Here is a 27,076-nt window from a genome sequence, read left to right as displayed (position 1 = left end):
GATACAGTAATGAGAACCACACGTGAGAAAGAGGAAGATGAAGCATTATCAGAGATTGTTTTTGTTATTATTATTCTTATTTTTTGAGAGAAAGTTTTCATTGGATTAGATAATGGAAAGGTTGAAGAAAAAATTGTGAGGTGAATGGTAAATTTGGATCGGTAAATGCAGAGGGTGGCAACAGATTACGTGGTTCCGGGAGAAGCACGTGGTTGTGGGATGTGGATAGTCAAAAGTGAATTTTATTTATTTATTTATCTATTTATAATAAGGATTGCGTAAGATTCGGAAAAGGAAAGGTTGCAGTGAAATCGTGGAGGTGCATGGTGAATTTGGAACGGTAAACGTGGAGTGAAGCTGATGGATCGATGAAAAGTATCAGGAAGAGGGTAGAAAGAGACACATGGTTTCAGGAGGTGCATAGTTCAGAAGGATACAAGGAAAAAAATTTTTTGATGGATTTTTGAAGAACAGGTAAGATTCGGGAATGGAAGGTTGTTGGAACAAATCATGAAGTTAATTGTGAGAGTAGGTCAGCTCAAGTTGAAGAAAGATGGTGTGCCAGCAGAAGTAGGAATACGAAGAAGAAGAAGAAGAAGAAGAAGGAGAAGAAGAAGAAGAAGAAGAAGAAGAAGGATCGGGACTCCTGGGTATGGAGGGAGAAAGGTTGTTGTTGTTTTTTTTTTTTTCAAGACAAGAAACAGAGTGCTTCATTGGGAGGGAATAGATGGGGGCATTGGGAAAGTAGGGAAAATAGGAATTGAAAGTAATAGGGAGAGTACAAATAAAAACGATTGAACACCTCGAGGGGAAGGACGGGTAGGTCTCAAGGAACCCAGTAAGATAGGTCGACGAAAACTCACAAAATAGCATGATTTTTGAAACAAAACCGAACTAGGAACACACAGGAAACATGTAGATGAGAAAATAAACAGTTAAAACGAGACAAATAACGACCAGAAACTTAACTTTGAGAAAGTCGGCAGAGACCCCTGAGAGAACCTGCCATCGCTCCAAACCCAGAACTGGAAGTCTAACTGGAACCGGATATTGAGACCTTTGCAGATGTACCAGGTGATTACTCTACATACCTTGTTGTGCCGTTGGGTGTACATCTACTCTGATATGAGTTTTTTACATCCCGATAGGAGGTGGCTCATACTTTCCGTTTATACCTTGTAGAACCGACACTTGTCCGATTGATTCAGTCCCACCATTTTCTAAAAGCCTTTGGTGTAGTGTCCTTGGTTCTGGGCATTTATAATAATTTGGTCTCTATTCTTGTAAAGCTGACCTCTTATTAGCCATTCCAAAGAGCCTTCTGTGTCTATTCCCAATCTGTCCAACTCTTTTTATTTTTTTCATTTAATACCTTTTTTTCTTCTTGTGTTGCAATTTTTGAGTAGCCTTGTTTAGTAGTAGCTGGTCTATTGTTCCGTAGTATCCTCTCTTGCATCCCTTCTGTTCTGCCTTAAGAAGGCCTCCTTGTGTTGGATGATTGTATATAATTTCTGTGAGGATTCCCATCAGACATTTATACACTGTTGGTAGACAGGTTATTGATCTATACCTGTGAGGTAGTTGGGTGTCTTCAGATTTTCAGATGAGGACAGTGTTACCTACTATTAGCCACTCATCCAAAGTCTCCTCCCCGAGGAAAAGTTTATTGAATGCTTGAGTATTTTGATTGTGTGGAGCATCTGGTTGCTTTAGCTAGAAGTTTGGAATTTCATCCGGGCCTGGGCTGTAAAAGTTTTGCATTTTTAGCCCCCGTTTGACTTCGTCCAAAACAGTGGCTTATGAATTTGGTCTCGATTTTCGTGTCTGTGCTATAAGCCAATTAATTAAGAAATCAATTATTTTACGATTACTATTTATTTATTTTAATTCTGCAATTGATTAATTCATCAATCAATTATTGTACAGTGCTTTTTCACAATTCCGACTCCATGTGCTGCACGGCGACATCGGTGCCCCGGCGATGTTGCACGCTGGAGGATTTGTTATTTATTTATTTGGCATGGGGACGGTGTACTTTGAATGTACCACTACTTTTTGTTTTGTTTTTTGTAGTTTTTTGTGGGGGAGAGGGGGCTAAAATACTTTCCTACACCCACTGAGGAATGGAGTCGGGGAACATTTAATATTACCTTACACAGATATAAAGGCTTATGCAAACAGATATAAAGGCTTATGCAAGAGCGATTAAAAATAGAAATCAAACATTTTCTTCAAAATTTTCGATAAATTTTATTTGCCCAAAGCATTCACTGGCAATCAATGATGAACCTTTGAAAGTTTGACGAAGATTTGTTTTGCCATCTCTGAGAAAGTTGGTGACGCGCGCGCGCACACACACACACACACACACACACACACACACACACACACACACACACACACACACACACACACACACACACACACACACACACACACACACACACACACACACACACCTGCCTTATCATATGGATTGTTACAAATAGAAGTGGTATTGGTATTATTATAACAAAAAGTATTATTGAGATTATTACAAAAACAGTATTATGATTACAAATAGTAGAAATAGTATTATTTTTCATGTTAATATTACAAATAGTATTATTTAGACAAAATCTGCAGGCTAATCTGATTGTGTACAAATGGGAAATTTACTTGTTTCCTTCTCAACCTCATGTACAAGTCTGCAGCCAATCACTGCCTCCACTCCATTTATCGATGATATTTTGAGGAACCCTTAGAATGCCCACTTTCTCTGCCAACAAAGATTGCTCATAAAAGAGGGAGTGCCATCCATTATTCATGTGGATGTTGATGGAGGAAGCATAACTCCACAACAGTCAGATCTACAGCTAATATGTGTACTTTTGTGAGTTGGGCCACAGTACTATCCCAGAGGTCGAATGAACTATCCCAAAGGTATTATGTTGTAACCCCTATGGTTTCAAATTACCTTGGTACAATTTGATCACAAGCAAAAGTCGAGCAATGAAACCTTCAAATTGTGAACGAAAATATGCTTAACATAAGCTCATCGATCCTGTGGAAATATGCAGAATGAAAGACAGAAACTGCACATTTAAAAAAAAAAAAACTCATTTACTTAATTACTGCACACAAACCGTATTTGCATTAGCTTTATCATTACTGTGAATTAAAGAATTACACAAGCAAATACAGACCATCATAATCCGTTAAACTCAATAAAATGGTAAACTACAAAGACATCTGAAATCATTCACCGAGATAAATAATTGATGTACCATTCATTGCTCTTAGGTCTCTGCACAGAGAACTCTAAGCATAAAACATGAAAGGCAGGGAGGATGAACAAAGTCAAAAATCAACGTCAGGAGCTCCTTTCAGTTATCGACTCGTACTTTGACCAAATTGGAAATCAGTGAGGTTCTATGTTTTTAAAAAAAATCATTTTGTTTGTGTTGGGAGTATATAAGGCAGTATATAAGGCAGAGATCACAATTCATCTGATGAAACATAGTTTCATTGATCTTGGTCACAGCACATAGGGCACTTCGTATCGCTGTGCTCACTTAAACTGACACAGTGGAAATGCTGCTAATGAGGTTCAGGCTGGTTTGAGTGTCATCCTGGTCTCGGCCAGGCATCACTCCAGCCTCGGATGATCAAACCAGAATCTGGCAAAAGCTGGTCATTTAGTCATTGAAGAGTGCTCCAATCCAGCCTCACTGCCCCGCCACTCCTCTGAGACATTGCCCCAAACCAGAATGGTCTTTGTTGCTCCATTGGAAAGGTAATTTAACTGTGCTTTTATCTTTGCTGTATTGATAATTTATATAGCAGGCACCAAGACAATAACTGCTGCTCCGGGCATTGCATGGCTTCATCGTTTCCACACAACATGCCAGGGAAAAGCTGGTCGAGCCGCCCCCATGGTAAAGAGTGGAAATTCTTTCAGCAGTTCATTGTTATAGTTAACTACCAGTTCAGCTATTGTTTGGTAAAATCCATGGAAAACAAAAGAGTTCATAGAATATGATACCCTGCACAGCTTTCAAGCGTAATACTTAAATTGTAATTAAATAATGATTTAAACGATGATCAAAAAAATCCGTAAATTTAGCACTACGGCCGCAGTCTAAAAGCCATCACTTTTCTACCCTCATTAACCCCCACAGCAATCCCCCCTCCTTCCAAATTTCAAGTTTTCTCTCCTCACAGTTTCCTTCTGTATCCATCTTGTCCATCCCATGCATCCTCTCCTGCCCCCCCCCCATTCCTCCCCACACCCATTGTTTGTCCAAGTCTCCCTTTATCTTAGCCTTAAACTCTGCTGTTGGTGTCCCCCCCCTCTCAACTGTTCCCATTGTCCTGTTCAATTCACTGTTCTCGTACTAGCTCTTATACAAGCCTCAATTATGTATACAAATAAAATCACACACATACACTGTGATAAGACGACGTTAAGTTGCGGTTTGGGAGATTGAGGCTTTATCGATCACCATCGAGCGCAGCGTCAATCGGCATCATCTTCACTCCGACCCGCTCACCTACCAAGCCCTGTCATGCTATACGTCAATATGGTTCGTGGAAGTATTATGAAGGTGATTTGTGTTACACTGTGTTCAAGTATTTAATTCGATTTAAATAAAGGTTTAAATAATTAATTAATTAATTCCGGGTTTTACCTCCATTTTAGCCAGTGTCTATTACATCACCCTATCTAACACCTTACATTAGTTAACAGGTGACATTCTTTAACAGCAAAATTGATTAAGCAAATTCTATATATTTATCAAATCACTCACATAATATATCCATTACCCCCCCCCCCCACCCACTTTCCCTTGCTTATAACTAATGCCTGTATAAGTTACTTAAGCAAAACATTGATAAAGATTTTTTTTCAGGCATTGAATGAGGGGAAGACATGAAAAGGATTGCAATGTTCATGATTTTATAAGTGCATAAAAGTGTCTTCAATCCCTGTTTATCATGTTAACTATCTTGAAAAGGATTCTGCCACCTACCCTTTGAGCCTTTTGTGATAAGGTGAGTGTATAAAGTGGCCTTCCCAAGCTCTACACCTTTCCAAACCCCAACACCGATTCCTCCCCACCATTCTGTCCCTGGGGTTGAACTTTGATCACAAATATGGTGGACTTTTATACCACCAAAATCATAAATTCCTGCCAGCTTTGGTTGAAAGTCAGGCCAGCCAGCTGGTTTGTGCCAAACTTGGGCCAAAAACTTTCCCTCGTCAACCCGACAACAATGTCAGAGTAATTTGGGAAGTAGTAGTAACAGTGGTATACATTTACGATACACCGATAGTAGTAGTGGTCATGGTAGTTAAAAGTAGATGGAACAATAACATTCCAGCAAAATTACTCTTTTTGAAAATGAATGAGCAAAATGACTCTCTTTGCTGATGACTCTACCCTCTGCTCAACTATCTGTCATCCTTCTGAAAGGCAGACAGCAGCCTCTTCACTCTGCAGATCTGGATAAAATCACAAATTGGTCAAACACATGGAACATGTCTTTCAATCCTGACAAATCTCACACTCTCACCATGTCTCTCCGAAAAGACCATCTGAAAAACCCTCCCATATACTTTCTCAACAATCCTCGAAGAAGTACTTTCATTCAAGCTTTTAGGTCTCACTATCTGCCACGATCTTTCCTGGGAAACCCACATCTCCAACCTGGTTTCCACAGCCAGTTGGCGACTGGGCATCCTTCGTCGTGCAAAGTCCTTCCTTGGCACACCTGAGCTTCTAACCACTTACAAAGCTTTCGTCCACAGTCTAATGGAGTACTGCTCCCCTCCTCTGGAGTCATGCTTCTTCCATACACCTCGCTCGAATTCACGCTGTAGAAACCAAGGCTTTTAGGATCATTGGTATCTGCCGCAATGAAGGTGAGTCTTTTGGTCTCTCACTCTCTCACCAGAAGCAGGTTGGTGTCTTTCTGTCTTCTACTGTCTCCTCTCTGGCCTTGCCCCCCCCCCCTTTTGCTCTGTCTGTGATCTGTCCCCTCCATATTTCCTCAGGGCGCTCAAGGTCTGACAGAAACCCCCTTCTGGTTTCTGCCATCTTCCCCCATTCAAACTCTTGATCTTTTCTACCCCTGTTCAGTGTTCATCCACCACAAACCCATCTCCTTCAAATTCCCTGTTTTCCTTCCTAAAAGTCCCTGTAGTGTCCATCTTGTTTACCCTGCGTACCCCGACACATCCCTCTCCCCTCCACAGATCTCCTATTGTCTTTGTTCTCCATTGTATTGTGCATCCCCCTCTTGCCCCTCCTGTCTACTGCCTTATTATATGTTTCTGTGTGTTTGCTTTTACATGAGCCTCGACTTTTTATGCAAAAAAATATTTTAAAAAGGGAAAGTACGTTTCATAATGTGCAAAACTGTTTTATTGCATGAAGTTGAACACCCTGTATTTTGAAGACCTTTACTAACTTGGACAAGATTCATTGGAGCACTTCAATATAATGAATGTAAAGAATAAAATGACATGTTTTTAGGTCACATTTTCTTGCTATATTTATCGCATAATCTTTGCGATGTTCAAAATCGCATTCATGTCCAGAAATATGCTCACCAATTGGCCTCCACAGATGAGATTCACTCAGCTTTCCTTCTGAACCAATGACCTTTGACTCTTCCCCCACCCTTCCAGGTGAAATGTGACCGGTACTGGCCTCTTCGTGGTGTGGAGACATATGGCTTGGTATCTGTGACTCTGTTGGATACCACAGAGGTGGCGAGTTATTGTCTTCGATCCCTCACCTTGTGTAAGGTCCGTGCTTGCAGTCCGTGCACACAGGTCAGAAGGCCTGTGGTTACAATCCCAAAGTTGATCCTACTTCCTATGTTCATGCTTAGAGAGTAGGAATGTTATCAACAATATACTTCTGATTTACAACAGGTAAGGTCGTGATGATATTGACATTAATTAAAGTATTATAGATAATTGTGTGTGTGTGTGTGTGTGTGTGTGTGTGTGTGTGTGTGTGTGTGTGTGTATATGTGTGTGTGTGTGTGTGTGTGTGTGTGTGTGTGTGTGTGTGTGTGTGTGTGTGTGTGTGTGTGTGTGTGTGTGTGTGTGTGTGTGTGTTCACGCATGCATGCGTGCTTGACTTGTATGCACTCTGAAACTGTCAGACAGAATGAGTTGAAATTTGGTGGTTGTACATGTGGTGTGCCATGGAAGGTTTTAGGCATTACAATTTCATAGCAGGAATTTGGGAGGGGGAATCCGATGCAAATTCCCTGTGTTAATATGTATGGTGTAGCACCACTCAATGTGGTGGAGTGTATTCCAAGTCCCAGCAGTTTATCGTATTATCTCTGTATGAAAAGCTTTTCTATTTGAAAAGTACTTGGCCAATTTACATCCAATTCCATTGCGACCACACACTGTACAGAGCTTCATTGCTACCAAAGCAGTCTCCTTGGGCTATTGGGCACAATCCTGGACATGTCACCACTCCGACACAGGATACTCGAATGGCTCAATCATCCCAGCAAGCTGTTACTCATTTTGCCGACATTCGATGGATGACAGGCTGAGTCAACCCCACCTGGTATTGATTCAACAATCAAGCAGGATTTGTACTCAGGGCCCGAGGATCCCAAGCCCACCACCCGAACCATTAAGCCAACACCAGGCATAACTTACATACATGCTATGTGTTTGATATACTTCTAAACTGCTGAAGGAAATATGTTGAAAAGTGATGGTTGCACTCTTGGGCTACATGAAAACATTCTCCTAAGTTTGGGTGGTCATCTCCAACTTTGGTTTTTACTTTTATGTGAAAGTGGGGAATTATCATACCTGCTAATGCACTCCTGCACCACTGGACAGAATAACTTGAAAACTGACTATCATCGCTAATAACGTAAATTCATCTCCCACAAGTTGTACAAATCAATCTAAAATACAATATACCAATTATCTGTGTTGTAGTATAATGAAAACAACAGTCATATTTGATGTGGGGAGCATTGAAACATGCATGTCTGTTTGTGGGACGAAATACGTTGAAACGTGTTGTACTCAGCGTGTGCATGTTGTCGCCCCCCCCCACCCACCCTCCTTTTCCACTTGCTGCTTCTGTAGGGAGTGGGTGTTTCTTGCAATTAGAATGCACTCAATGGAGATGCTCACTCACACCGTTGTTCTCTCATCGTGCAATACCACCCCAAAGGACACTAACTTATACTGTCGTGTGGCCATGGCACGAGTAAATATAGTCCTGTTTTAAGTTTCATTTTATTAGGAACACATGCTTCTGACAGAAGCGTCAAGCAGGTGAGGGGTTTACTTCAACTCAGAGGTGGCCATCCCAACTTTATAGAACGTTCCCATGCACACCCTGAGTACAACCGGCAAGTTTCAATGCATTCCTTCCTGCATACAAACAGACAGACACGTATGTTTCAATGCATTACCCCCACATATATGATGACTATTGTTTTTAGCAGCATCTCGAGTAGCGAACGCTGCTCATAGAGAGCCCGGCGTTCTTCTTCTTCTTGTTCTTCTTCTTCTTGTTCTTCTTCTTCTTGTTCTTCTTCTTCTTGTTCTTCTTCTTCTTGTTCTTCTTCTTCTTGTTCTTCTTCTTCCTTGTTCTTCTTCTTCCTTGTTCTTCTTCTTGTGAAGACAAAACCTTAAACTCGAGGACTCGGCTCTTGTATATACAAGATCCGGATCTCCTTAAATACTAAGCACATGTACACATCCTCACATTGACGGTGCCCTTTGAGAGCGTCTATCATGAACTTTTAAATATATTCGGACATTTGCTTTAAAGTTTCGAAAAGTTCACGTTACTATTTAAAGATTATTCCATTTATCGTATTGTAATTTCGTAAATACACTATTTATTTAGTAAATACACTATACAGTAAAAACCCTCTTAATTGGCGGTCGTTTTAACCGCGAAATCGGCTAATCCGCGGGCCCACCATGGACCCCAAAATTTAAATATGAAATAGTAGTATTTTTTGGGTGGAATGTGGGTCTTTGATCTCAACCGCGGTCTGAACCGTTGGACAAGTGTGAATGCGCGGATGTTGGTGTAAAACACACAATGGCTTGTCAAATCATTGACATATGTTCGCTAACCGCCAACACCTGCTATAATCCGCGGTTTAAGCCCTTAATCTGCCATTTTACCCAACAATTGAGTCCTTTTTGACACGCGGTGAGCGAATCTGATGTGGCGGGGTGTCATAAACTCGCTCTCACCTCTTCTGTATAAAACCTCAGGCCAAATCCATCTCAATCATAACCTTAGACTACTTACTACAGACCATACATTGATTATCCGCAATTCTACGACCATTCTACAGCCGTTTCAAACATCGAAGCTAGCTTCTTCTTCATCTCCCTCCGACATTGCTGTGACGTCATCGGTCAACATGCCCGGAGGGGGGGGGAAGAGGAAGCACACATCCAGAACTGTTTCCGAAAAAACTTTTGTTAGTTTTACATTAAAAAAAAAATCAGTCTGACTGGTTCACTTGGACTCCCTATCCGCGGTCCGTTGGTACAAGATTATATTTTATCAATATAATTCGCGGTTTTCTTTATATTATTGATGGATCCGCGGATCGTCTAAACCGCGGATTTTTATTTTATGGACCCCAACGGCCGCGATTTAAAAGAGTTTTACTGTATATCGTAAATACGTAAATACATTATGACGGGTCTCGTTATTGGCTTAATCAAGGCACCTGACGAAATATCGGAAGTTGTTGTTTTTGTTTTTATTATTTATATTATTATTATTTTTTAGCCGACAAAACCTTTAGGACGCTGCTCTTGGACACATTTGTCCTTGTTATTATACTATAACATAGAGAATTGGTATATTTTAGAATGACTTATACAACTTCAAGGTGTTTCATTATTTTTTTTGTGATGACATCCAGTTTTCAAGTTATTCTGTCCAGTGGTACAGGGATGCATTAGCAGGTATGATGGTTCACCCACTTCTTGTGATAATTCCCTACTTTGCCATAAAAGCAAAATCTAAGTTGGAGGTGACTATCCCAACTTGGTGTAATGTTCCTGTGCATGTCCAGAGTACAACCAGCACTTTTCAAATTATTTTTTCTGGCAGTTTGGGAGTGCATTGAAATGCAGAGCACACATGCAAAATCGGCCAAGTTGTTTTCAATTGTATAAGGTTTTCATACAGAGATGCTATTAGAATACGGTACTGTAAACTGCTGGCGATACAAATGCCAAGATACTCGCACCCGATGAAGAAAGGCAGCTTTTCAAAATTCTTCCTGGAGTAAAACAGGAGACACCCTTTCCCCTTACCTGTTTGGAATTGTGCTTGATTATGCACTTTGTAATGCTATCACATGCAAGGAGAAGGAATTGGGATTCCAACAAGAACAAATAAAAAGTAGAAGAGTCAAACTAGAGGTTCTTACTGATCTCGACTTTGTTTCTGACAAAGCCTTATTGTCAGAAGAAATTGAGCAAGCAAAAGAACTTCTCAAGAGCATCTAAACAAGCACAGGTAAGACAGGGTTAACAATTGATGCAAATAAAACTTGAGACAATCAATGGCTTCAAGTATCTTGGTTCCTGAGTTAACACAACTGCTCAGGATATCAAATCAAGGAAAGCTTTCGCATGGAGAGCTTGAAACAGATCTTCAAGACTATGGAAGTTGACACTCTTAGCATATCAATGAACGACGACTGTTCCTGGCAACAGTTGAGTCTGTCCTGCTTTGTGGAAGTGAAGCATGGGCCCTCTCCATGACCCACGAGAAGGGACTTGATGGATGCTATACTTGACTACTTTAATCAGCTTTCAATGTCCATTGGTCTGAACATAGGACAAATAGAGCTGCATGGTTCTCTTCCAAGGCTGTCGGTTAAAATTAGAATAAGATATTTTTTGATTGCTTGGCATTGCTAACACCACAAAAACGAACCTATTTCCATTCTTGTACTCTGGACACATAGACATGGAAGGCCGAAGCAGGCCAGACCAGCTCTCAACTACATCAACATGTTGATTAAGGATACAAGCCCGGAGACAGAGGAACTGCAGAGAGCAATGCTTCATCAAGAGGAATGGAAGTTAAGAATCAATGTCGTATGGGTTTTCCCAGAGAGACGACTTAGGAAGAAGACGAAGAAGAAACTGCTAGTCATGCACTCCCCCCACCGGGAGCAGCACTACACAATACACGTTTACATCGCTTCCAGAGCCTCTGCGTGTATCAATTTTTCTTAATGCCTAAAACCTTCCTGGGAACACCCCAAGTATAACCACCAAATTTAAACTCGCTCCGTCCAGTGGTTTAGGAGTACATGCAAGTCAAATAAACAAACAAGCACATCCACAAGCCGAACTACATATGACATGATACAAAGAGTTTTGAAAAAAGGAGGTCATTTGGCCCATCATGCTCGTGCTACAATTATACCCCAGACATTCAATTCCTGTCTATTCCTCATCGATGAGAAAAATCCATTCACCTCGAAGGGAGAGATGGTAGGAGAACCTGGTACATCATCAGATTGCTTTTTGAGGGGAGGTTGGAGTGGTTGTGGATAAGGATAGCTCTGTGATTATGGATGAACAAACACTGACAGTACATTTACTTTTTGATGAGACCCTTTCACAGACAGCACACATTTTATATTTTTCCTTGTCAACTCAAAGTTGAACTCATTTGAGAGATTCACCATATGAAGCTCTGTGCCAAATCTTGCAATTCTAACTTCCCTTGTTGTCCAGTTATTCTGCTGACACACAGACAAACAAACAAAGACTGCGTGATCGCAATTCTCACACTTGGCCTACGTTTGTAGTGTGAGTGAGTAATAATAACAGTCACCTCTTGCCAAGGTATAGGTATATTCATTAACTCAGGAAGATCTATGGGGTAGCGTTTTGATTAATAAAAAAATATATGGAAAATGTGGTGAAGAGGTTTGTATTTTGCAGGTGGGAGGCAGGGAAAGGCGGGAAGTGAAGCATTTCCAATTCTTGGCCTGGCCAGATCATGGAGTTCCCAACCACCCAGCCCCTATTCTTGCCTTCCTGAAACGTGTTTGGGCATGCACCTCTACAGAGACTGGGCCTCTGGTGGTTCACTGCAGGTACTATTACCACCGAAGTCATAATTCCATCTGCAACCACATGAACCATATTCCTGTCAGTTAGTTGTCAGCTAGTTTCAGACCCAAGGAAAAAATGAAAAATATGAAATTACACTTCAAAATATGTCATTCTTTCTTTCTATCTCAGTGCTGGGATTGGTCGAACAGGTTGCATTATTGCACTGGATACAGCTCTGCATCGCCTGCGTGCGGAGCGCTGTGTGGACGTGTATGGCCATGTGACCTGTCTGCGGAGCTCACGCCCTGGCACTGTGCAAAGCCAAGAGCTCTATGGGTTTGTGTACTCTGCGGTACGTGAGGCCATTGGTGAGACCACAGCTGGAGCAGCCACAGAGATCCTGGTGCGCCTCCTTCACACCAGGCTCCAGCGGCTGCAGCAGCGGGTGCCGGGGGAAAACGTTACAGGACTCGAGCTGGAATTCAAGGTAATCGTCGATAGCATGATTAAAATTGTATTTTTTGGAATTTTTTCAATTCAATGGAATTCAAATTTTTTGATTGGAAAGGAAGGTAGAAAATAAATTATAGTAAGAAGAAGAAGAAGAAGAAGAAGAAGAAGAAGAAGAAGAAGAAGAAGAAGAAGAAGAAGAAAAATAAGCCTTTTTGGCATTAATGTACAATTGAATAGATTTGACATCTATATATTACTAAACTCTCATCTTGTATGTATGTATGTATGTATGTATGTTCTCAAAATACAGCTAAAACGGTACAGGATAGTGCAAAATAAATTCAGCCCACCTTACTCACCATTCTCCTGTGGTGTGCAGTATCAAGTTTCGTTAAAATTGGGCAATGAAAAAATTATTAAATAATCAATTCCCAATTTAGTCAAATCCTCTTTGGGAGTATTTGATCAATGCAAACAACCTCAGCGGTATAGTTTGCTGAAGCTATCTTTTTTATCCCCCGCCAACCAACGAAGTTGGCAGGGGATATAGAAATGGGTTCCGTCCGTCCGTACGTCCGTCCGTCCATCACATTTCGTTTCCAGAGCTTAACTACAAATCCCCTCAAGATATATTTACGAAATTTGGTACACATATCAAGCAAGTGGTGAACTGGTGCCTTTTGATATTTAGAGATTTCCCCCAAAAATGTTCTGTCACTTTCCATGGAAACAAGTTGGGTATTAAGAAATAAGTGAGGTTAACCTTTGTTTCCAGAGCATAGTTGCAAAACTATTAACTATTTCTTTATGAAATTTGGTACACACATCAAGAATAAATTGAACTGGTGCCTTTTGCTACTTGTCCTCATTTCCTATGGCGGGGGATATCGAAGACTTTGTCTTCAACGGATGCTAGTTATTATTATTTTGTATTGGCTTGGTGGCACAGGAAAGGTGAAAGCCATGAGGTTAGAGGTGGTAAGCTTTGTCGTACATATTGTACATGAGGAAGCATTGCATAACGGAAACGCACCTCGTCGGCTGGTCACAATGTGGTTCATCTTTGTGCACCTGTCCTGTCCCCTTCACCTCCCTTTTCTTGTCCGGTCCTTCCCTTCCACCAGTTGCGCCATTGTCTTTCTTTTTATTATCCCCTGCCAACCAACGAAGTTGGCGGGGGATATAGAAATGGTTATTTCTTGAAATGATTTATTTTAAAATCTCAAACATTTAATATACACAAAGAATGATTTATTTTTCAGCATAAAATAAACCACCATTTTGATCTAATACTTCCGTGTTCATTAATAAATAAAATTGTGTTTAGAAGATTATGCACAATAATTTCTTCGACTTTCTTTTCTGTTTTTTTTTTTTCACATTGATGTGCAATATCAAGTTTCGTTCAAATCGGACAACGAAAAAAATTATTAAAAAGTAAATTCCCAATTCAGTGAAGTACTCTTCGGGAGTATTTGATCAAAGCAAACAACCTCAGCGCTGTAGTTCGCTGGAGCTATTTTTTTTTTAATGATTTTTTTCATCGACCGCTGTCACAACGGGAACCCAACGGGTTCACGGGTCGTCTAGTTTCTTATAAATCTCAGAAAAAAAATTGATGTTAATTTCAGCCGGAAACGACAGAGTAACCACATTGAAGACAACTGCCTTATAAATTGGCACTTTTGATATTATTATTCGTCTTCTTTGAACAGTTTTCACAGAAGTATAAAATACATTCTCCACTTCTCCCTTCCCTTTACTGTCTTTCCTAACTGATATTTAGTGTTGCTATCATCATTGCCGTCGTCGTCGCCGATGCTATTTCTCTGGATACACTTGGAGTATAGATATGCTTCACCTCCAAGTAGCTGCTGACATTGAGATAAAAGAAAACATGTTTCGAAGATCAAGTAGTTGTTTAACCACTCATTGACATCATGGTTAGAGCCTCTGCTCTGAGTCTGGGAGGTTGGCGGATCAAACCCTCGTCGAGTCAAACCAAAAACTTTTAAAATGGTTTGTGCTGCTTCCTTGCTAGATGCTGAGCATTTAAAAGGAAAGAACATAGATAAACAACCATAAGTTGAAAATCATAGCACAAGCTTTGATGGACCTAAAGGCCTCCTCCTCCTGCATTTCAGTTCCTTGGAAGGGAACATCTGTTGTGTAGTCAACTCGGCCAACACATAAGTCCTTTGGCTCAATCGTTTAATGGTGGCTCTCTCTCCTCCATTCCTCGACAGCCTGCTGACGTCACTCTCGGTTCCACCTCATCAGTTCCAGCTCATCATACATACATTAATATTCATGCAACTCCCAATACCACATATTCCTTTTTCGTGAAAATAACAACTCGTGATGAAACCCTCCCCCACCCCCCCCCTTCAAAAAAAGGCAAGCATGTCACAAGACAAAGTCCTTGGTCCATTCAGGGGCTCGACAATATCTCATCCCACGACGAACACCTGGGGTAAAAACTTGTGGAGGCATTTGTTGGACAGGGCTATGTGCCCTATCGTCCTCAGAACCTGTCGTACTTCCAGCAGAAAGTCCATTTGAGGTCTCAACTGCAGGTGCTAGATGAATTTCATTCCACACTTTCCCATCAGAGAGTCTGAAGGTAGCAGGACCTCTCCGTTCACTGATCTTGAGGGGTTGGGTAAACACGTTTTGTCCTTTCTGGTGAAGTCCAGGTTTCCGAACTCGCACGAAAGAACCAGATTGGAAGGTGGAAGGTTTCACTCCCCGATGCTCGTCTGTGTATCGCTTAGACTTCTCTTGTTTCTGATGAACACCGCATCTCACATCCTTGAGTTTTACAGCAGGTACACTGGTTTGACGATCCCCAATGTGCAACTTGGTGTGAAATGTACATCCATGTAGAAGTTCAGCAGGGGTCTGATGAGTTGTTGCATGTCTTGAAGCTTAATATGTTTGCAAGAAGTTGGGTACGAATGATTTCCAGAGCTTCCCTTCGAGATTTGCAGTATGTAAACAACCCTTAAACATTCTGTTGAAGCATTCTATTTCCCAGTTGGCTTGTGGGTAATAGATAGAACTGTGGCAGTGTTTGTTGTTTCTTTCCTGCAGGAATACTTCAAAGTCAGTTGAAACAAACTGAGATCCATTGTCAGAGATAATTTCCCACAGATTTCCTTCACGACTGAATACTGTAGTCAGGAACTTGATAACTGTAGCAGATGTTATTTGTGACGTAAAGGCTACTTCTGGCCGTTTGCTGAAGTAATGAATTAAGGTAATGGCTTGTGACCGTCCATTTGGCCGTTATCAAGTGGTCCCACCATATCGATGGCAAGCTTTTCCCAAGCAGCATTAGGGAGCGGAACTGGTTGTAAAGGTGGAACCCAAGTGACAGCTGTTTTATCATGCATTTGGCAAGTAATGCACAACTTGATGGCAACTTCCACTTGGGAGTCCATCCCTGGTCACCAGTAGAGGTCATGCAGCCTTTTTTAAGTCCTTACAATACCTTGATGCATATCATGGGCAAGCTGGATGAACCTGGGTTGAAGTTCTGTTGGCACTATCACACGGTGAGTGCCCCAAATCAAGTAAACCTTCTATACTGCCAGTTCATTCCGAATACGAAAGTGGGGAAGTACATTTGGGTCAATGCCCTTCGCATTGCAAGGCCATCATCTGGAGACATATCCTCACACATTCTGTATAATAGGGCATCTCTTGCAAGTTTCCTTGAATTGTTCCACAGGTACAGCAGCGCAGTCACCGGACACTAAAGCCACCATTTCTACATCCAGTTTGTGGTAAGGCTCTGTCATGTGGGGTGGTAATCGAGATAAACAGTCTGCAGTCACATTTTGATGGCCAGGTTTGTTCACAATTTCATAGTTAAACGACAGTAAGCATGCAGACCAACATTCAATTCTCATTTCAGCTCGACCAAAACCTTTTGAAGACTGTAGTGTGGTCAGTTGACTATGATCTGTACGCAGGACAAATCTCCGACCCCACAGGTACGTATGCCATTTCTCAATTGCCCAGATGAAGGCGAGTGCTTCCTTGTCTACTGTAGAGTGCTTGCATTCGCATTCTGTGAGTGTTCATGAGGCAAATGCTAGTTTCCTCTGTAGAGTCCTCATGAAGTTGAGTGAGCACTGCTCCAAGTCCAAAATCAGACGTGTCTGTGGTCACAATGGTGGTCAGAGTAGGTTCAAACAAAGCAAGTGCAGGGCTGTTAGCAATCATTTTTATACCCTTTCAAATTGAGTGTGGCAAGCCTCAATCCAGGCAAAGTCAGCATCCTTGCGCAGTAAGGCACGAAGTGGCTCCAGATCTGTTGCATAATTTGGAATGAATTTGGGGTACCAAGAAGTCAAACCCAGAAAGGAACGCAGAGCAGATGCATCATTTGGGGGTTGTGCTTGTGTTACTGCCACCACACGTTCTGTGTTTGGGCTCGTACACTTTTCTCAGATCACGTGACCCAGAAAAGAAAGTTCAGTCTTCCTGAAATGACATTCGTCATTATGCAGTTTTCAGCCTGCTTGATCAATACGATTCAAAACAGCTTGAAGACGTTCCCTGTGTTTTTCAGGAGACGAAGCACACACAATTATGTCATTTAGGTAACACTGGACACCCACCTGGCTAGCTAAGATCGGTGACATAATTCGCTGAAATGCACTGGGAACAGAAGCAAGACCATAAGGAACACGGAAAAAATGAAAAAGTCCCTCGTGTGTTATGAAAGCCACAAGGTCTCTGCTTTCCTCATGCGAGGGCACTTGATGGTATAGGCCTACACTCTGAAGATCAAGAGTGCAGAACACCCTCGCTCCCCGAAGTTCTGCGAATACCTCCTCAATATGTGGAAGTGGATGACTGTCTATTACGATCGCCGTATTGGGTTCATGAAGATCCACGCACAGTCGTATACCTCCTGTTTTCTTCTGCGTAACGACAATAGGTGAAACCCTTTCGGAAGAGTCAATTCTCTCAATGATACCCGCTTCTTCTGGCGTTTTCACTTCTTGTGAGTCAACATCACGGACAGCAAAAGGTAAACGGCGAAGCTTTTCCTGGATTGGCACCACATTGGGCCTTATCTTCACTCTGTGTATAAATCCTTTTGCATAGCCTAGAGTTGCAGTGATGTTAGGATTAGATGTCTGCCAAACCGATGTTTGATGCACAGAGGTCCTTAGTACTGATGCAGGAGTAACACATCCATGAACAATATTCAGTCTGAGAGGAGTGAAGAGGTCCATGCCGAGTGACAGTGTTCCAGAAGGCACAATGAAGAAATCAGCAGGCACAGAAACATGGTTGTGTCACACCTGTACTTGAAGTCAACTAACCACAGAGATCGGGGTTTGTTTTAGGTGAGTCACCAAGTGTAATTTTGGTTCTGTAAGAAGTGCATTCCTGAAATGCTCCAAGTAGGTTGACTCTGGAAGTATGGAAACGACTGAACCTGTGTCCACCAGCTATTTAGCTGAGCATGCCTGTCCATCAGATGTGCAAATACCAACATCACAAATTAGGTTCCCTCTGTTTTAAGTATAAACACACAAGCCTCTGAACAAATTCGTCACATCTGGCACAGTCACTTCCCATACTTGGTATTTGTGGTCTTTACTGCGACATACTTTCGCAAAATATCCTCTTTTTCCGCACTGCCTGCAATTTACATCTTTTGCAGGGCATCTGGGGTAATTGGCTTAGTACATTGCAGATCCACAATGATAACAAGTACTCTCTTGGTGTACCTGTTGAGCTTGTGAAAATTTTGAGTTTGCAGGTTCATTTGATGTGTCCCTGTGGATGGGGTCATGTCTGTATTTCCCCGCACTAGTACGCGCTAGTATTGTATTTACATCCTGAAAGGACGTCGACGTGCCGCCTGTAATCACTTTTGCTTCCACCATGGCTGATTTGATTTGTCCCGCCATTACGAGGGCTTTCTGCAGCGAAAGCTCAGGTTCCAAAAGCAACCGTTTACGTACATGAGCTATAAGGGTTTTTTCCCATGAGCTGATCTCATATCATTTCATCAGAGAGGTCAATAAACTCGCAATTAACCGCAATCTCACGTACAGCAGCAACGAACTGGGCAGTCGATTCACCCGGCCTCTGTGCTCGTTGACGAAACTTGTATTGTTCGAAAACAACGTTCACCTTCGGCATGAAAAAGGCTGATAATGCACCGACAGCAGCAGAGTACGTGTCCCCATCAACTGGGAGGGTATCGAACAGTGCTTCTCAAGGTGGGGCGTGGCAATATTTTGGTGGGGCATGAGAATTCAGAATTAATGAATCAATATATGATTGCTTTCATAGCTTTGCACTTTCAAATTTTCAACTGACAAAGTTGACAAAACTGAAACTGACAAAATTGGTTCCTTGAATCAAACAAATCTACAGCCAGCGTCAAGGGTAAGGCTCCCATTGAAGTGAGTAGCAATTGAATAAAATTTGCAATAAAGTTTTAATAAAGCCTTTTGAATACATATGTAGTATATACTGTAGTCTCCAATCATGGTGGGGCGTACGACTTCTTTTGAAAATCAAAGTGCGGCGTGGGACAAAAAAGGTTGAGAAACACCGGTATAGAATAATGCTGCCCTTCAGTTCTTAGGCAGTGTCGAAGCAATGAACATGCTTCCTCGCATCAGAAAGTGCGTCGTCATTTACCGCCAGCATGAAGTTCTCAAATATGCGCATCCATGACGTGAAAGGTATCGGAGACTCACCCGGACTTGGTGAGAATGCAGCAGGTGGTGTAAGAGCAAGGTGAGCCATCCTCGTCGCCAATATGTTGTGTAGTAAAATCAGCCAACACGTAAGTCCTTTGGCTCAATCGTTTAATGGCAGCTCTCCCTCCTCCACTCCTTGACAGCCAAGCTGACGTCACTCTCGGTTCCGCCTCGTCAACATTCATATAACTCCCAATATCACATCGAGATAATAATATGCTTGTTTGTCCGTCTGTCTGTGTGTAACATTCCATACCACCCATTGGTTGGACAGCTGGCCTGACTCCACCCACAAATATTCAACTAAAAAAAAAAATCATACGGCCACCATGTTTGTGCTACCTCTCCTCTGCAATCTTTGAAAGCTGTCATATTCACAATTGGCATGCCCTCCCTATAAGTTTTCCCCTCAGTGTAAAATGACCACAGCGACTGTTTAAAGGGACAATAAAATATCAAAACATTGAAGATCACAGTATGTGTAGGTCTCGGTGATTGAGGCAGCAGTCTGTTGTCTATACACCACCCAAATAACTATTTGGTATTCTCACAAGCAGGGCTTTTATCACAGAGGTTAAGTGGGCCCTCGCTATTATTTCCAACTATTTTTGCTTAAAATGACTCGGCCTGGGACCATGAAACCCATGTCATTATAAAGGTCTTTGTCCGAGGACTTCTGGGAAACTCACGACACAGTGAAAGGAAACATCCGTCATTACGTACTTTTAAACGACGTATAATAGGAAGAAGATAATTGGTTTTGGGTCATTTGTGCTGCAATTCCACAGGGTTTCCACATATCTCATGGGATTGTGAGTTGGACCGGCAACCATTATGAACCATGACATGTAGGAACTGTTTCGATTGCTGTTTCTTTGAAGTCAGTGAGAGCATTATATTCTGTCCCCTTGTACTGTCCCTCCGCTTTCACGGGAGGGGAAAGCATCAAATATTCTGCTATTTTAATGAGGTAATGAAGAAATATGAAATGATCGATGTGGGAATTCCCATTTGCTTTTATGAGTGGGAGGAGGGTGAGGAGGGGAGGACAGATTTGGGGGTTGGGAGGGTGGAGAGCATAAATTTGGGAGGGAGAGGTTGAGGCTTTAGGGGGGGGTTGAGTACTTTCAGGTGAGGGGTGGAGGGGGTTAAGGAATTGTGGTGGGGGAGCTGACTCTTGGTTTGGAAGCCAAAGGTTGAGGGGCTGGGGTTGAGGTTTGGGAAGGGGAGGGGGTGATGACTTGGGGTTTGTGTGGGGTGGTTGAGGGGGGAGGGGGGAGTTGAGGACTTGTCACATTTTACAATATGTGGATGTTCCATGGGTCCCTACTGGTATATTATATTGTATTATTATTATTATTATTATTATTATATTAATTGTACTTCACACACGCTGAATTGGGGTGGTGCAACAGCCTTTATCTCATTGCGGAGAACAATCGTTTAAAAAGTGCTTCGGCAAAGCTTTTGCACATGGTCTATACCCTAAAAAAAACCTTGGAAAGAAATGCTCTGAAAAGCTAATTCCATTGCCATGGCTATTTCATTTGTCTATTGAAACAATGGAGCACCAGATAATGTGTTGTAACACAGCTTTGCAATCAGAGTAATAATTGCACCTGGAGAAATATATCATGGATAATGTGCGATCTATTTCAACAAAGGTCGTGGTCAAAACCGAAATCTGATTAATTGGGACATCAACAAGTGATTCTCCTCCTTGTGTTCTGCCCACAGGCAGGTGATGCCCTCTGGTAAAACGAAACACAAAATCAGCAAATCCTGACATCAACTTTGACTACTAACAAACTAAGTTTCAAAACCTGCAAAAGTTTGTTGGTGAGATGTTCGTTCCACTGGAATTATGAAGTCAATTTGAGCATGCACTCCCCTCACCAAATCCTCCCTTCTCCCCCACCCAGCATTGACCGCAGCTTGCCAATGTTTTGGCGGGCCCCTCATAAATTGATAATGGTAATGCTGGTCAAGTTGGATCTGCTCCTGGATGATCAAGAGAGCATCCGGCTATTGTAGGGTTCATGGCATCATGTGGTTTAAATGAAGTGCCAAGATGGTAAAAGCATCTTATAATGGAGCAAACTTATATGGTTATTGATGTGGATTTTTAAACCCACCTTGTTGTGATCATTGTCCTCCTGAAGGATTCTAACTGGCCGATTGTGGAATCCTATTTGACTTCAGACAGAGTTTAACGTTTGTCCGATTTGATTATAAAATCCTACAAAAACCCTATCGACACTAATAAAACTGATGTCCAAACAAGTCCTTCCTTGTGAAACAATTTATTTCCTAATTATACACCATACACTTCTCACCCTTGGACAATGAACTAAAGAATCCCCATTGATTGCAATATTATTTGGTTCTATTTCATTTATTCTTACTTTAGTTAACAGTTAGACCAACCCGATTCAATTCACTTCGACATTACATCAGAGTTTTATTCTACCTTGGTACTTGGTCATTTCCAAGGAGTACAAGCCACTGAGAAACTATACTTCCTCACGTGCTTGTACTGAAAACAATGTGCCTTTCAAAACATTTTATACTTCCAAGAGAGAGAGGTTGGGGGATATTCACCCAGACTGTAGACGTGTCCTTTAGACAAAAAGCCACTTCATACATTTTCTAAGCAAAAGTTCATTTATCAGCTCGGTCATTCTGCTCCAGAACAACACATTTCTTATCATTTAGGGCAAAAGTCTTTTGGCCAAAAATGACAGCCAAATCAACTTGCAGCATAAAAGTTACATTTCTGAAACTCCATTTGTTACAATTTAAAATACATTAATATAAATTTTTCCCCCACATTATGTATGTAGATTTGTGACTAAAACGTCTACTTCTTCAAATTTTCTTTAACAAATTCCACCATCTTGTTTATATATGTAATATTGTTATGGATTTGGAAACCTTGTGCACACAAACAGCCAGAGTCCCCATAGCTTTGTTATTTTGATAAGTATGTGTTTATAGTTAGAATCCCTCCTTCTGTCTCATGGGAATGTCGTGTGTGTGCTACGAGTTATTTTTTAGTTAGGTTTTTACAACAACGACAACAACAACAACAACAACAACAACAACAACAACAACAACAACAACAACAACAACAACAACGCCACCGTCCCTCACTCGACCCAGTCGCCATTGCCCACGTGTTTTTGGCTGAGGGCGTGGGCGGAGCCTCTGTCGCTTTGGATCGAGGCTCTGCTCCAAGGAAGGGCATGGACCATTTCCTCCAGCCAATGAGTGAAGGGCGAGCACCACACGCGTGCCCCACCCAATCGGGAGGCTGACCACGAGTTGTCCGATAACCCCTCGTCCAATTAGGAGGCGAGTGGTAGGAAAGAAACCCCTCCCACCTCAAGAGAGAAAAAAGAGATGAGAGGACGACAGACAAGAGTCTTGGTGGTGAATGCGGCGCGGTCTGTGGTCGTGGTTGAGCAGTCTGCGGTCTTGGTGGCGATTGCGGCACGGTATGTGGTCGTGGTTGAGCAGTCTGCAGTCTTGGTGCTGACAACGCCAAGGTCGTGGGTTCGAGTCCCACCGTGGTGGTTCGGGAATGTGTGACCGCACGAGGCGGGACAGGTACCCAGCCCGGCTCGACCGACTAAAGACCCACGGGGTCCAGTTTCTTTTGGGTGTGTGTGTGTGTGTGTGTGTGTGTGTGTGTGTGTGTGTGTGTGTGTGTGTGTGTGTGTGTGTGTGTGTCCCCGTGGGCCCTGTCTGTAAGTGCAATCGTTAAGTCCCTTGTTCATTGTACATTACATTTATTTATTCGTGATAACTCTGCTCTGTGTCTCCCTTCCCGATTATTATTTGTAATAAACCCCTGTTAAATGTTCCAGTTCGTTGTTCGTGTTTTCTTTTGTTGGCCTAGCAAGGTGCGTATTGAGAAATAGTAAGGCCGTTGGTGCCGTACGTTGTCATTGGGACCAGCGCGGCACTGGTAACGCCGCTCGGTTACGCCGGATCCGAGTCGTTACCTGCGACTCGGATCGGACAGAGAAGGCCGAGGGTGTGGTTTCCCTGGTAGCTAGACTGCGTGGTTATTTAGGTATATTGGAGATCGAGACTAGTCTAGTCTCGGAGACTGGAGAATTAACCCTAGTCCACGCGGTCAAAATATTGGCGACCACGGTCCGCTAAGGGACCCATGAACTCTCGGACTTATCCGAGAGTCACGACCTAAATTCCGGGTGTTCGGTGGGAGACGACTCCACTGCTCCACCAAGCGGTCGCTTATCGCCACCGACCCCCGGCCCACAACAACATATATATATATATATATATATATATATATATATATATATATATATATATATATATTCTTGTAAACACTTTTGTGACTTACCTGAATTAATCAACGCCAATGTTTTTTGTTACCTTGACTTGATAAATTGAGGTTGAGATCGAGATATGGGAAAGAGGAAATATATAAAGTAAACACTCACCGGAAGAGCAAGCAAAGTGGTGTATTGGGGACACGTCTGCTCTGTACGGCTGGCAGTTCGACCTTCCCATCCATTTTTTGATATTGTGTTATCTTTGCCATCCATCTCTCACTGATAATTAAAAATAAATATAAATTTGTGCTCAGTTCCTTTTTATTTATGAGCAGAGTGCCCGCCCTACTGGTGATCTTGTCCCAAGCATGCAACACGTTCTTCTGACGCATACTTTATTTGGGCAGTGTATGAGAAACTGACAGCTTTGTATGAGTAAAAAATAATAATAATCTCGGATACGTGCATGAAGCAACAATGTACCGATTGCTTGTAATCCAAAACAGCTCACTGTGATGGAAAAAGTGGGGACAGAAACACTGTACACTGTAAATGGTGGAAACTTGTAATTAACTCCCCCACCTTGAGGTGGTGCTACACGATACACATTTACATAGAGAATTTGCATCCCCCGCCCCAAGACCACCGCCAAAGATAAAAACACTCTGACACATTAATTGGGATCCTGATCCATGCTGATCCAATGTAGCAAGTTTGAATGTAATCAGCCCAGAACTGTCGGATAAGTAGCGGAGAAATAGCGCTTGTCACTCGAATGGTACGTGATCTCGGGAAACTCTGCTCTAGCCAATCGGAGCCAAGATAGCGGAAACAGAATCAACCAATGGGAGGTCGGAATCTGATTGACGTTACGGACGCAGAACCAATCGGTGTCGCTTTTATTTGCACATGCAAACAAAGCACGTGTGATCATTGTTTCTGGTTTCTTTGCCGTGTATCACCTTGAGAAGTACAGCACGAAAATCTTTGGTGTTATCTTCATTATTTGGTGTTTGTTTTCATGCACTGTATTTTAAAATTGTGTAGTACCAACCATCTGTTCATTTATTTTAAACAACGGTACTCATAAATACAGGTTGATCAGCTTAACGACATTATTTGGATATACATATATATACACATATATAAATACATATATACATAAATATAATATGTAGAATATAGACATACAAATATATATATATATATATATATATATATATATATATATATATATATATATTTACATAAATATATATGTACGTAAATATATATATATATATATATATATATATATATATATATATATATATATATATATATATATATATACATATATATCTATAGCCTGGTGTGTTGGCGCAGTGGTTAGGGCAGCGGCTTGGGATCCAAAAGGTCCTGAGTTCAAGCCCCGTTGGGCCACTGAATTAATACACCAGGGGGTTGACTCAGCCTGTCATCCTTCCGAGGTCGGCGAAATGAGTACCAGTATACTGGGCCGGTGTATACCCTGGTTAAAATAGGTGTACCATATCCCTGTGTCGTAGCAGCCGAAAGAAGAAGATATATATATATATATATATATATATATATACATATATATTCATATATATACATAAGCATATACATATATATATATATATATATATATATATATATATATATATATATATATAGACATAAACATATGTACATATATATATATATATATATATAGACATATATATATATATATATATATATATATATATATATATATATATATAGACATAAACATATGTACATATATATATATATATATATATATATATATATATATATATATATATATATATATATATATATAGACATAAACATATGTACATATATATATATATATATATATATATATATATATATATATATATATATATATATATATATATATATATATATATAGACATAAACATATGTACATATATATATATATATATATATATATATATATATATATATATATATATATATATATATATATATATATATGTCTATATGAACAAAAATCCTGAAAATCACATTGTATGATTTATGAATAATTAATTTGCATTTTATTGCACGAAATAAGTATTTGATCACCTACCAACCAGCAAGAATTCCGGCTCTCACAGACCTGTTAGTTTTGTCTTTAAGAATCCCTCCCATTCTCCACTCATTACCTGTATTAACTGCACCTGTTTGAACTCGTTATCTGCATAAAAGACAGCTGTTCAGACTCCAACCTCTCCACAATGGGCAAGACCAGAGAGCTGTCGAAGGACATCAGGGACAAAATTGTAGACTTGCACAAGGCTGGGATGGGCTACAGGACAATAGGCAAGCAGCTTGGTGAGAAGGCAACAACTGTTGGCGCAATTATTAGAAAATGGAAGAAGTTCAAGATAACAGTCAATCTCCCTCGGTCTGGGGCTCCTTGCAAGATCTCACCTCGTGGAGCCTCAATGATCATGAGAAAGGTGAGGGATCAGCCCAGAAGTACACGGCAGGACCTGGTCAATGACCTGAAGAGAGCTGGGACCACAGTATCAAAGAAAACCATAATTAACACACTACGCCGTCATGGATTAAAATCCTGCAGCGCACACAAGGTCCCTCTGCTCACGCCAGCGCATGTCCAGGCCCGTCTGAAGTTTGCCAATGACCATCTGGATGATCCAGAGGAGGAATGGGAGAAGTTCATGTGGTCTGATGAGACCAAAATAGAGCTTTTTGGTTTAAACTCCACTCGCCGTGTTTGGAGGAAGAAGAAGGATGAGTACAACCCCAAGAACACCATCCCAACCGTGAAGCATGGAGGTGGAAACGTCATTCTTTGGGGATGCTTTTCTGCAAAGGGGACAGGACGACTGCACCGTATTGAGGAGAGGATGGATGGGGCCATGTATCGTGAGATCTTGGCCAACAACCTCCTTCCCTCAACAAGAGCATTGAAAATGGGGCGTGGCTGGGTCTTCCAGCATGACAACGACCCGAAACACACAGCCAGGGCAACTAAGGAGTGGCTCCAGAAGAAGCATCTCAAGGTCCTGGAGTGGCCGAGCCAGTCTCCAGACCTGAACCCAATGGAAAATCTTTGGAGGGAGCTGAAAGTCTATGTTGCCCAGCGACAGCCCCGGAACCTGAAGGATCTGGAGAAGATCTGTATGGAGGAGTGGGCCAAAATCCCTGCTGCAGTCTGTGCAAACCTGGTTAAGAACTACAGGAAACGTCTGATCTCTGTAATTGCAAACAAAGGTTTCTGTACCAAATATTAAGTTCTGTTTTTCTGATGTATCAAATACTTATTTCATGCAATAAAATGCAAATTAATTATTTTAAAATCATACAATGTGATTTTCAGGATTTTTGTTTTAGATTCCGTCTTTTACAGTTCAAGTGTACCTATGATAAAAAAAAAATTACAGACCTCTCCGTGTTTTGTAAGTGGGAAAACCTGCAAAATC

General features: G+C 41.4%; 1 protein-coding gene across 2 annotated transcripts in view; it reads left to right on the top strand.

The window, feature by feature from the left end:
* Window positions 1-27,076, top strand: part of LOC147025135 (receptor-type tyrosine-protein phosphatase delta-like) — a 278,354-nt gene that overhangs the window by 197,066 nt on the left and 54,212 nt on the right. For both annotated transcript variants that reach the window (XM_085885801.1, XM_085885802.1), the window contains 3 exons: window positions 6,674-6,793; window positions 11,984-12,138; window positions 12,287-12,584. In XM_085885801.1, coding sequence (XP_085741927.1) covers window positions 6,674-6,793; window positions 11,984-12,138; window positions 12,287-12,584 — 573 coding nt within the window. The remainder of the gene's footprint in view (window positions 1-6,673; window positions 6,794-11,983; window positions 12,139-12,286; window positions 12,585-27,076) is intronic.

Source organism: Eptatretus burgeri, chromosome 6 (genome assembly GCF_056783735.1).
Source record: "Eptatretus burgeri isolate ZD-2024b chromosome 6, Ebu_testis_v1, whole genome shotgun sequence".
NCBI lineage: Eukaryota > Metazoa > Chordata > Myxini > Myxiniformes > Myxinidae > Eptatretus > Eptatretus burgeri.
This window is presented reverse-complemented; position numbering and strand designations above follow the sequence as displayed.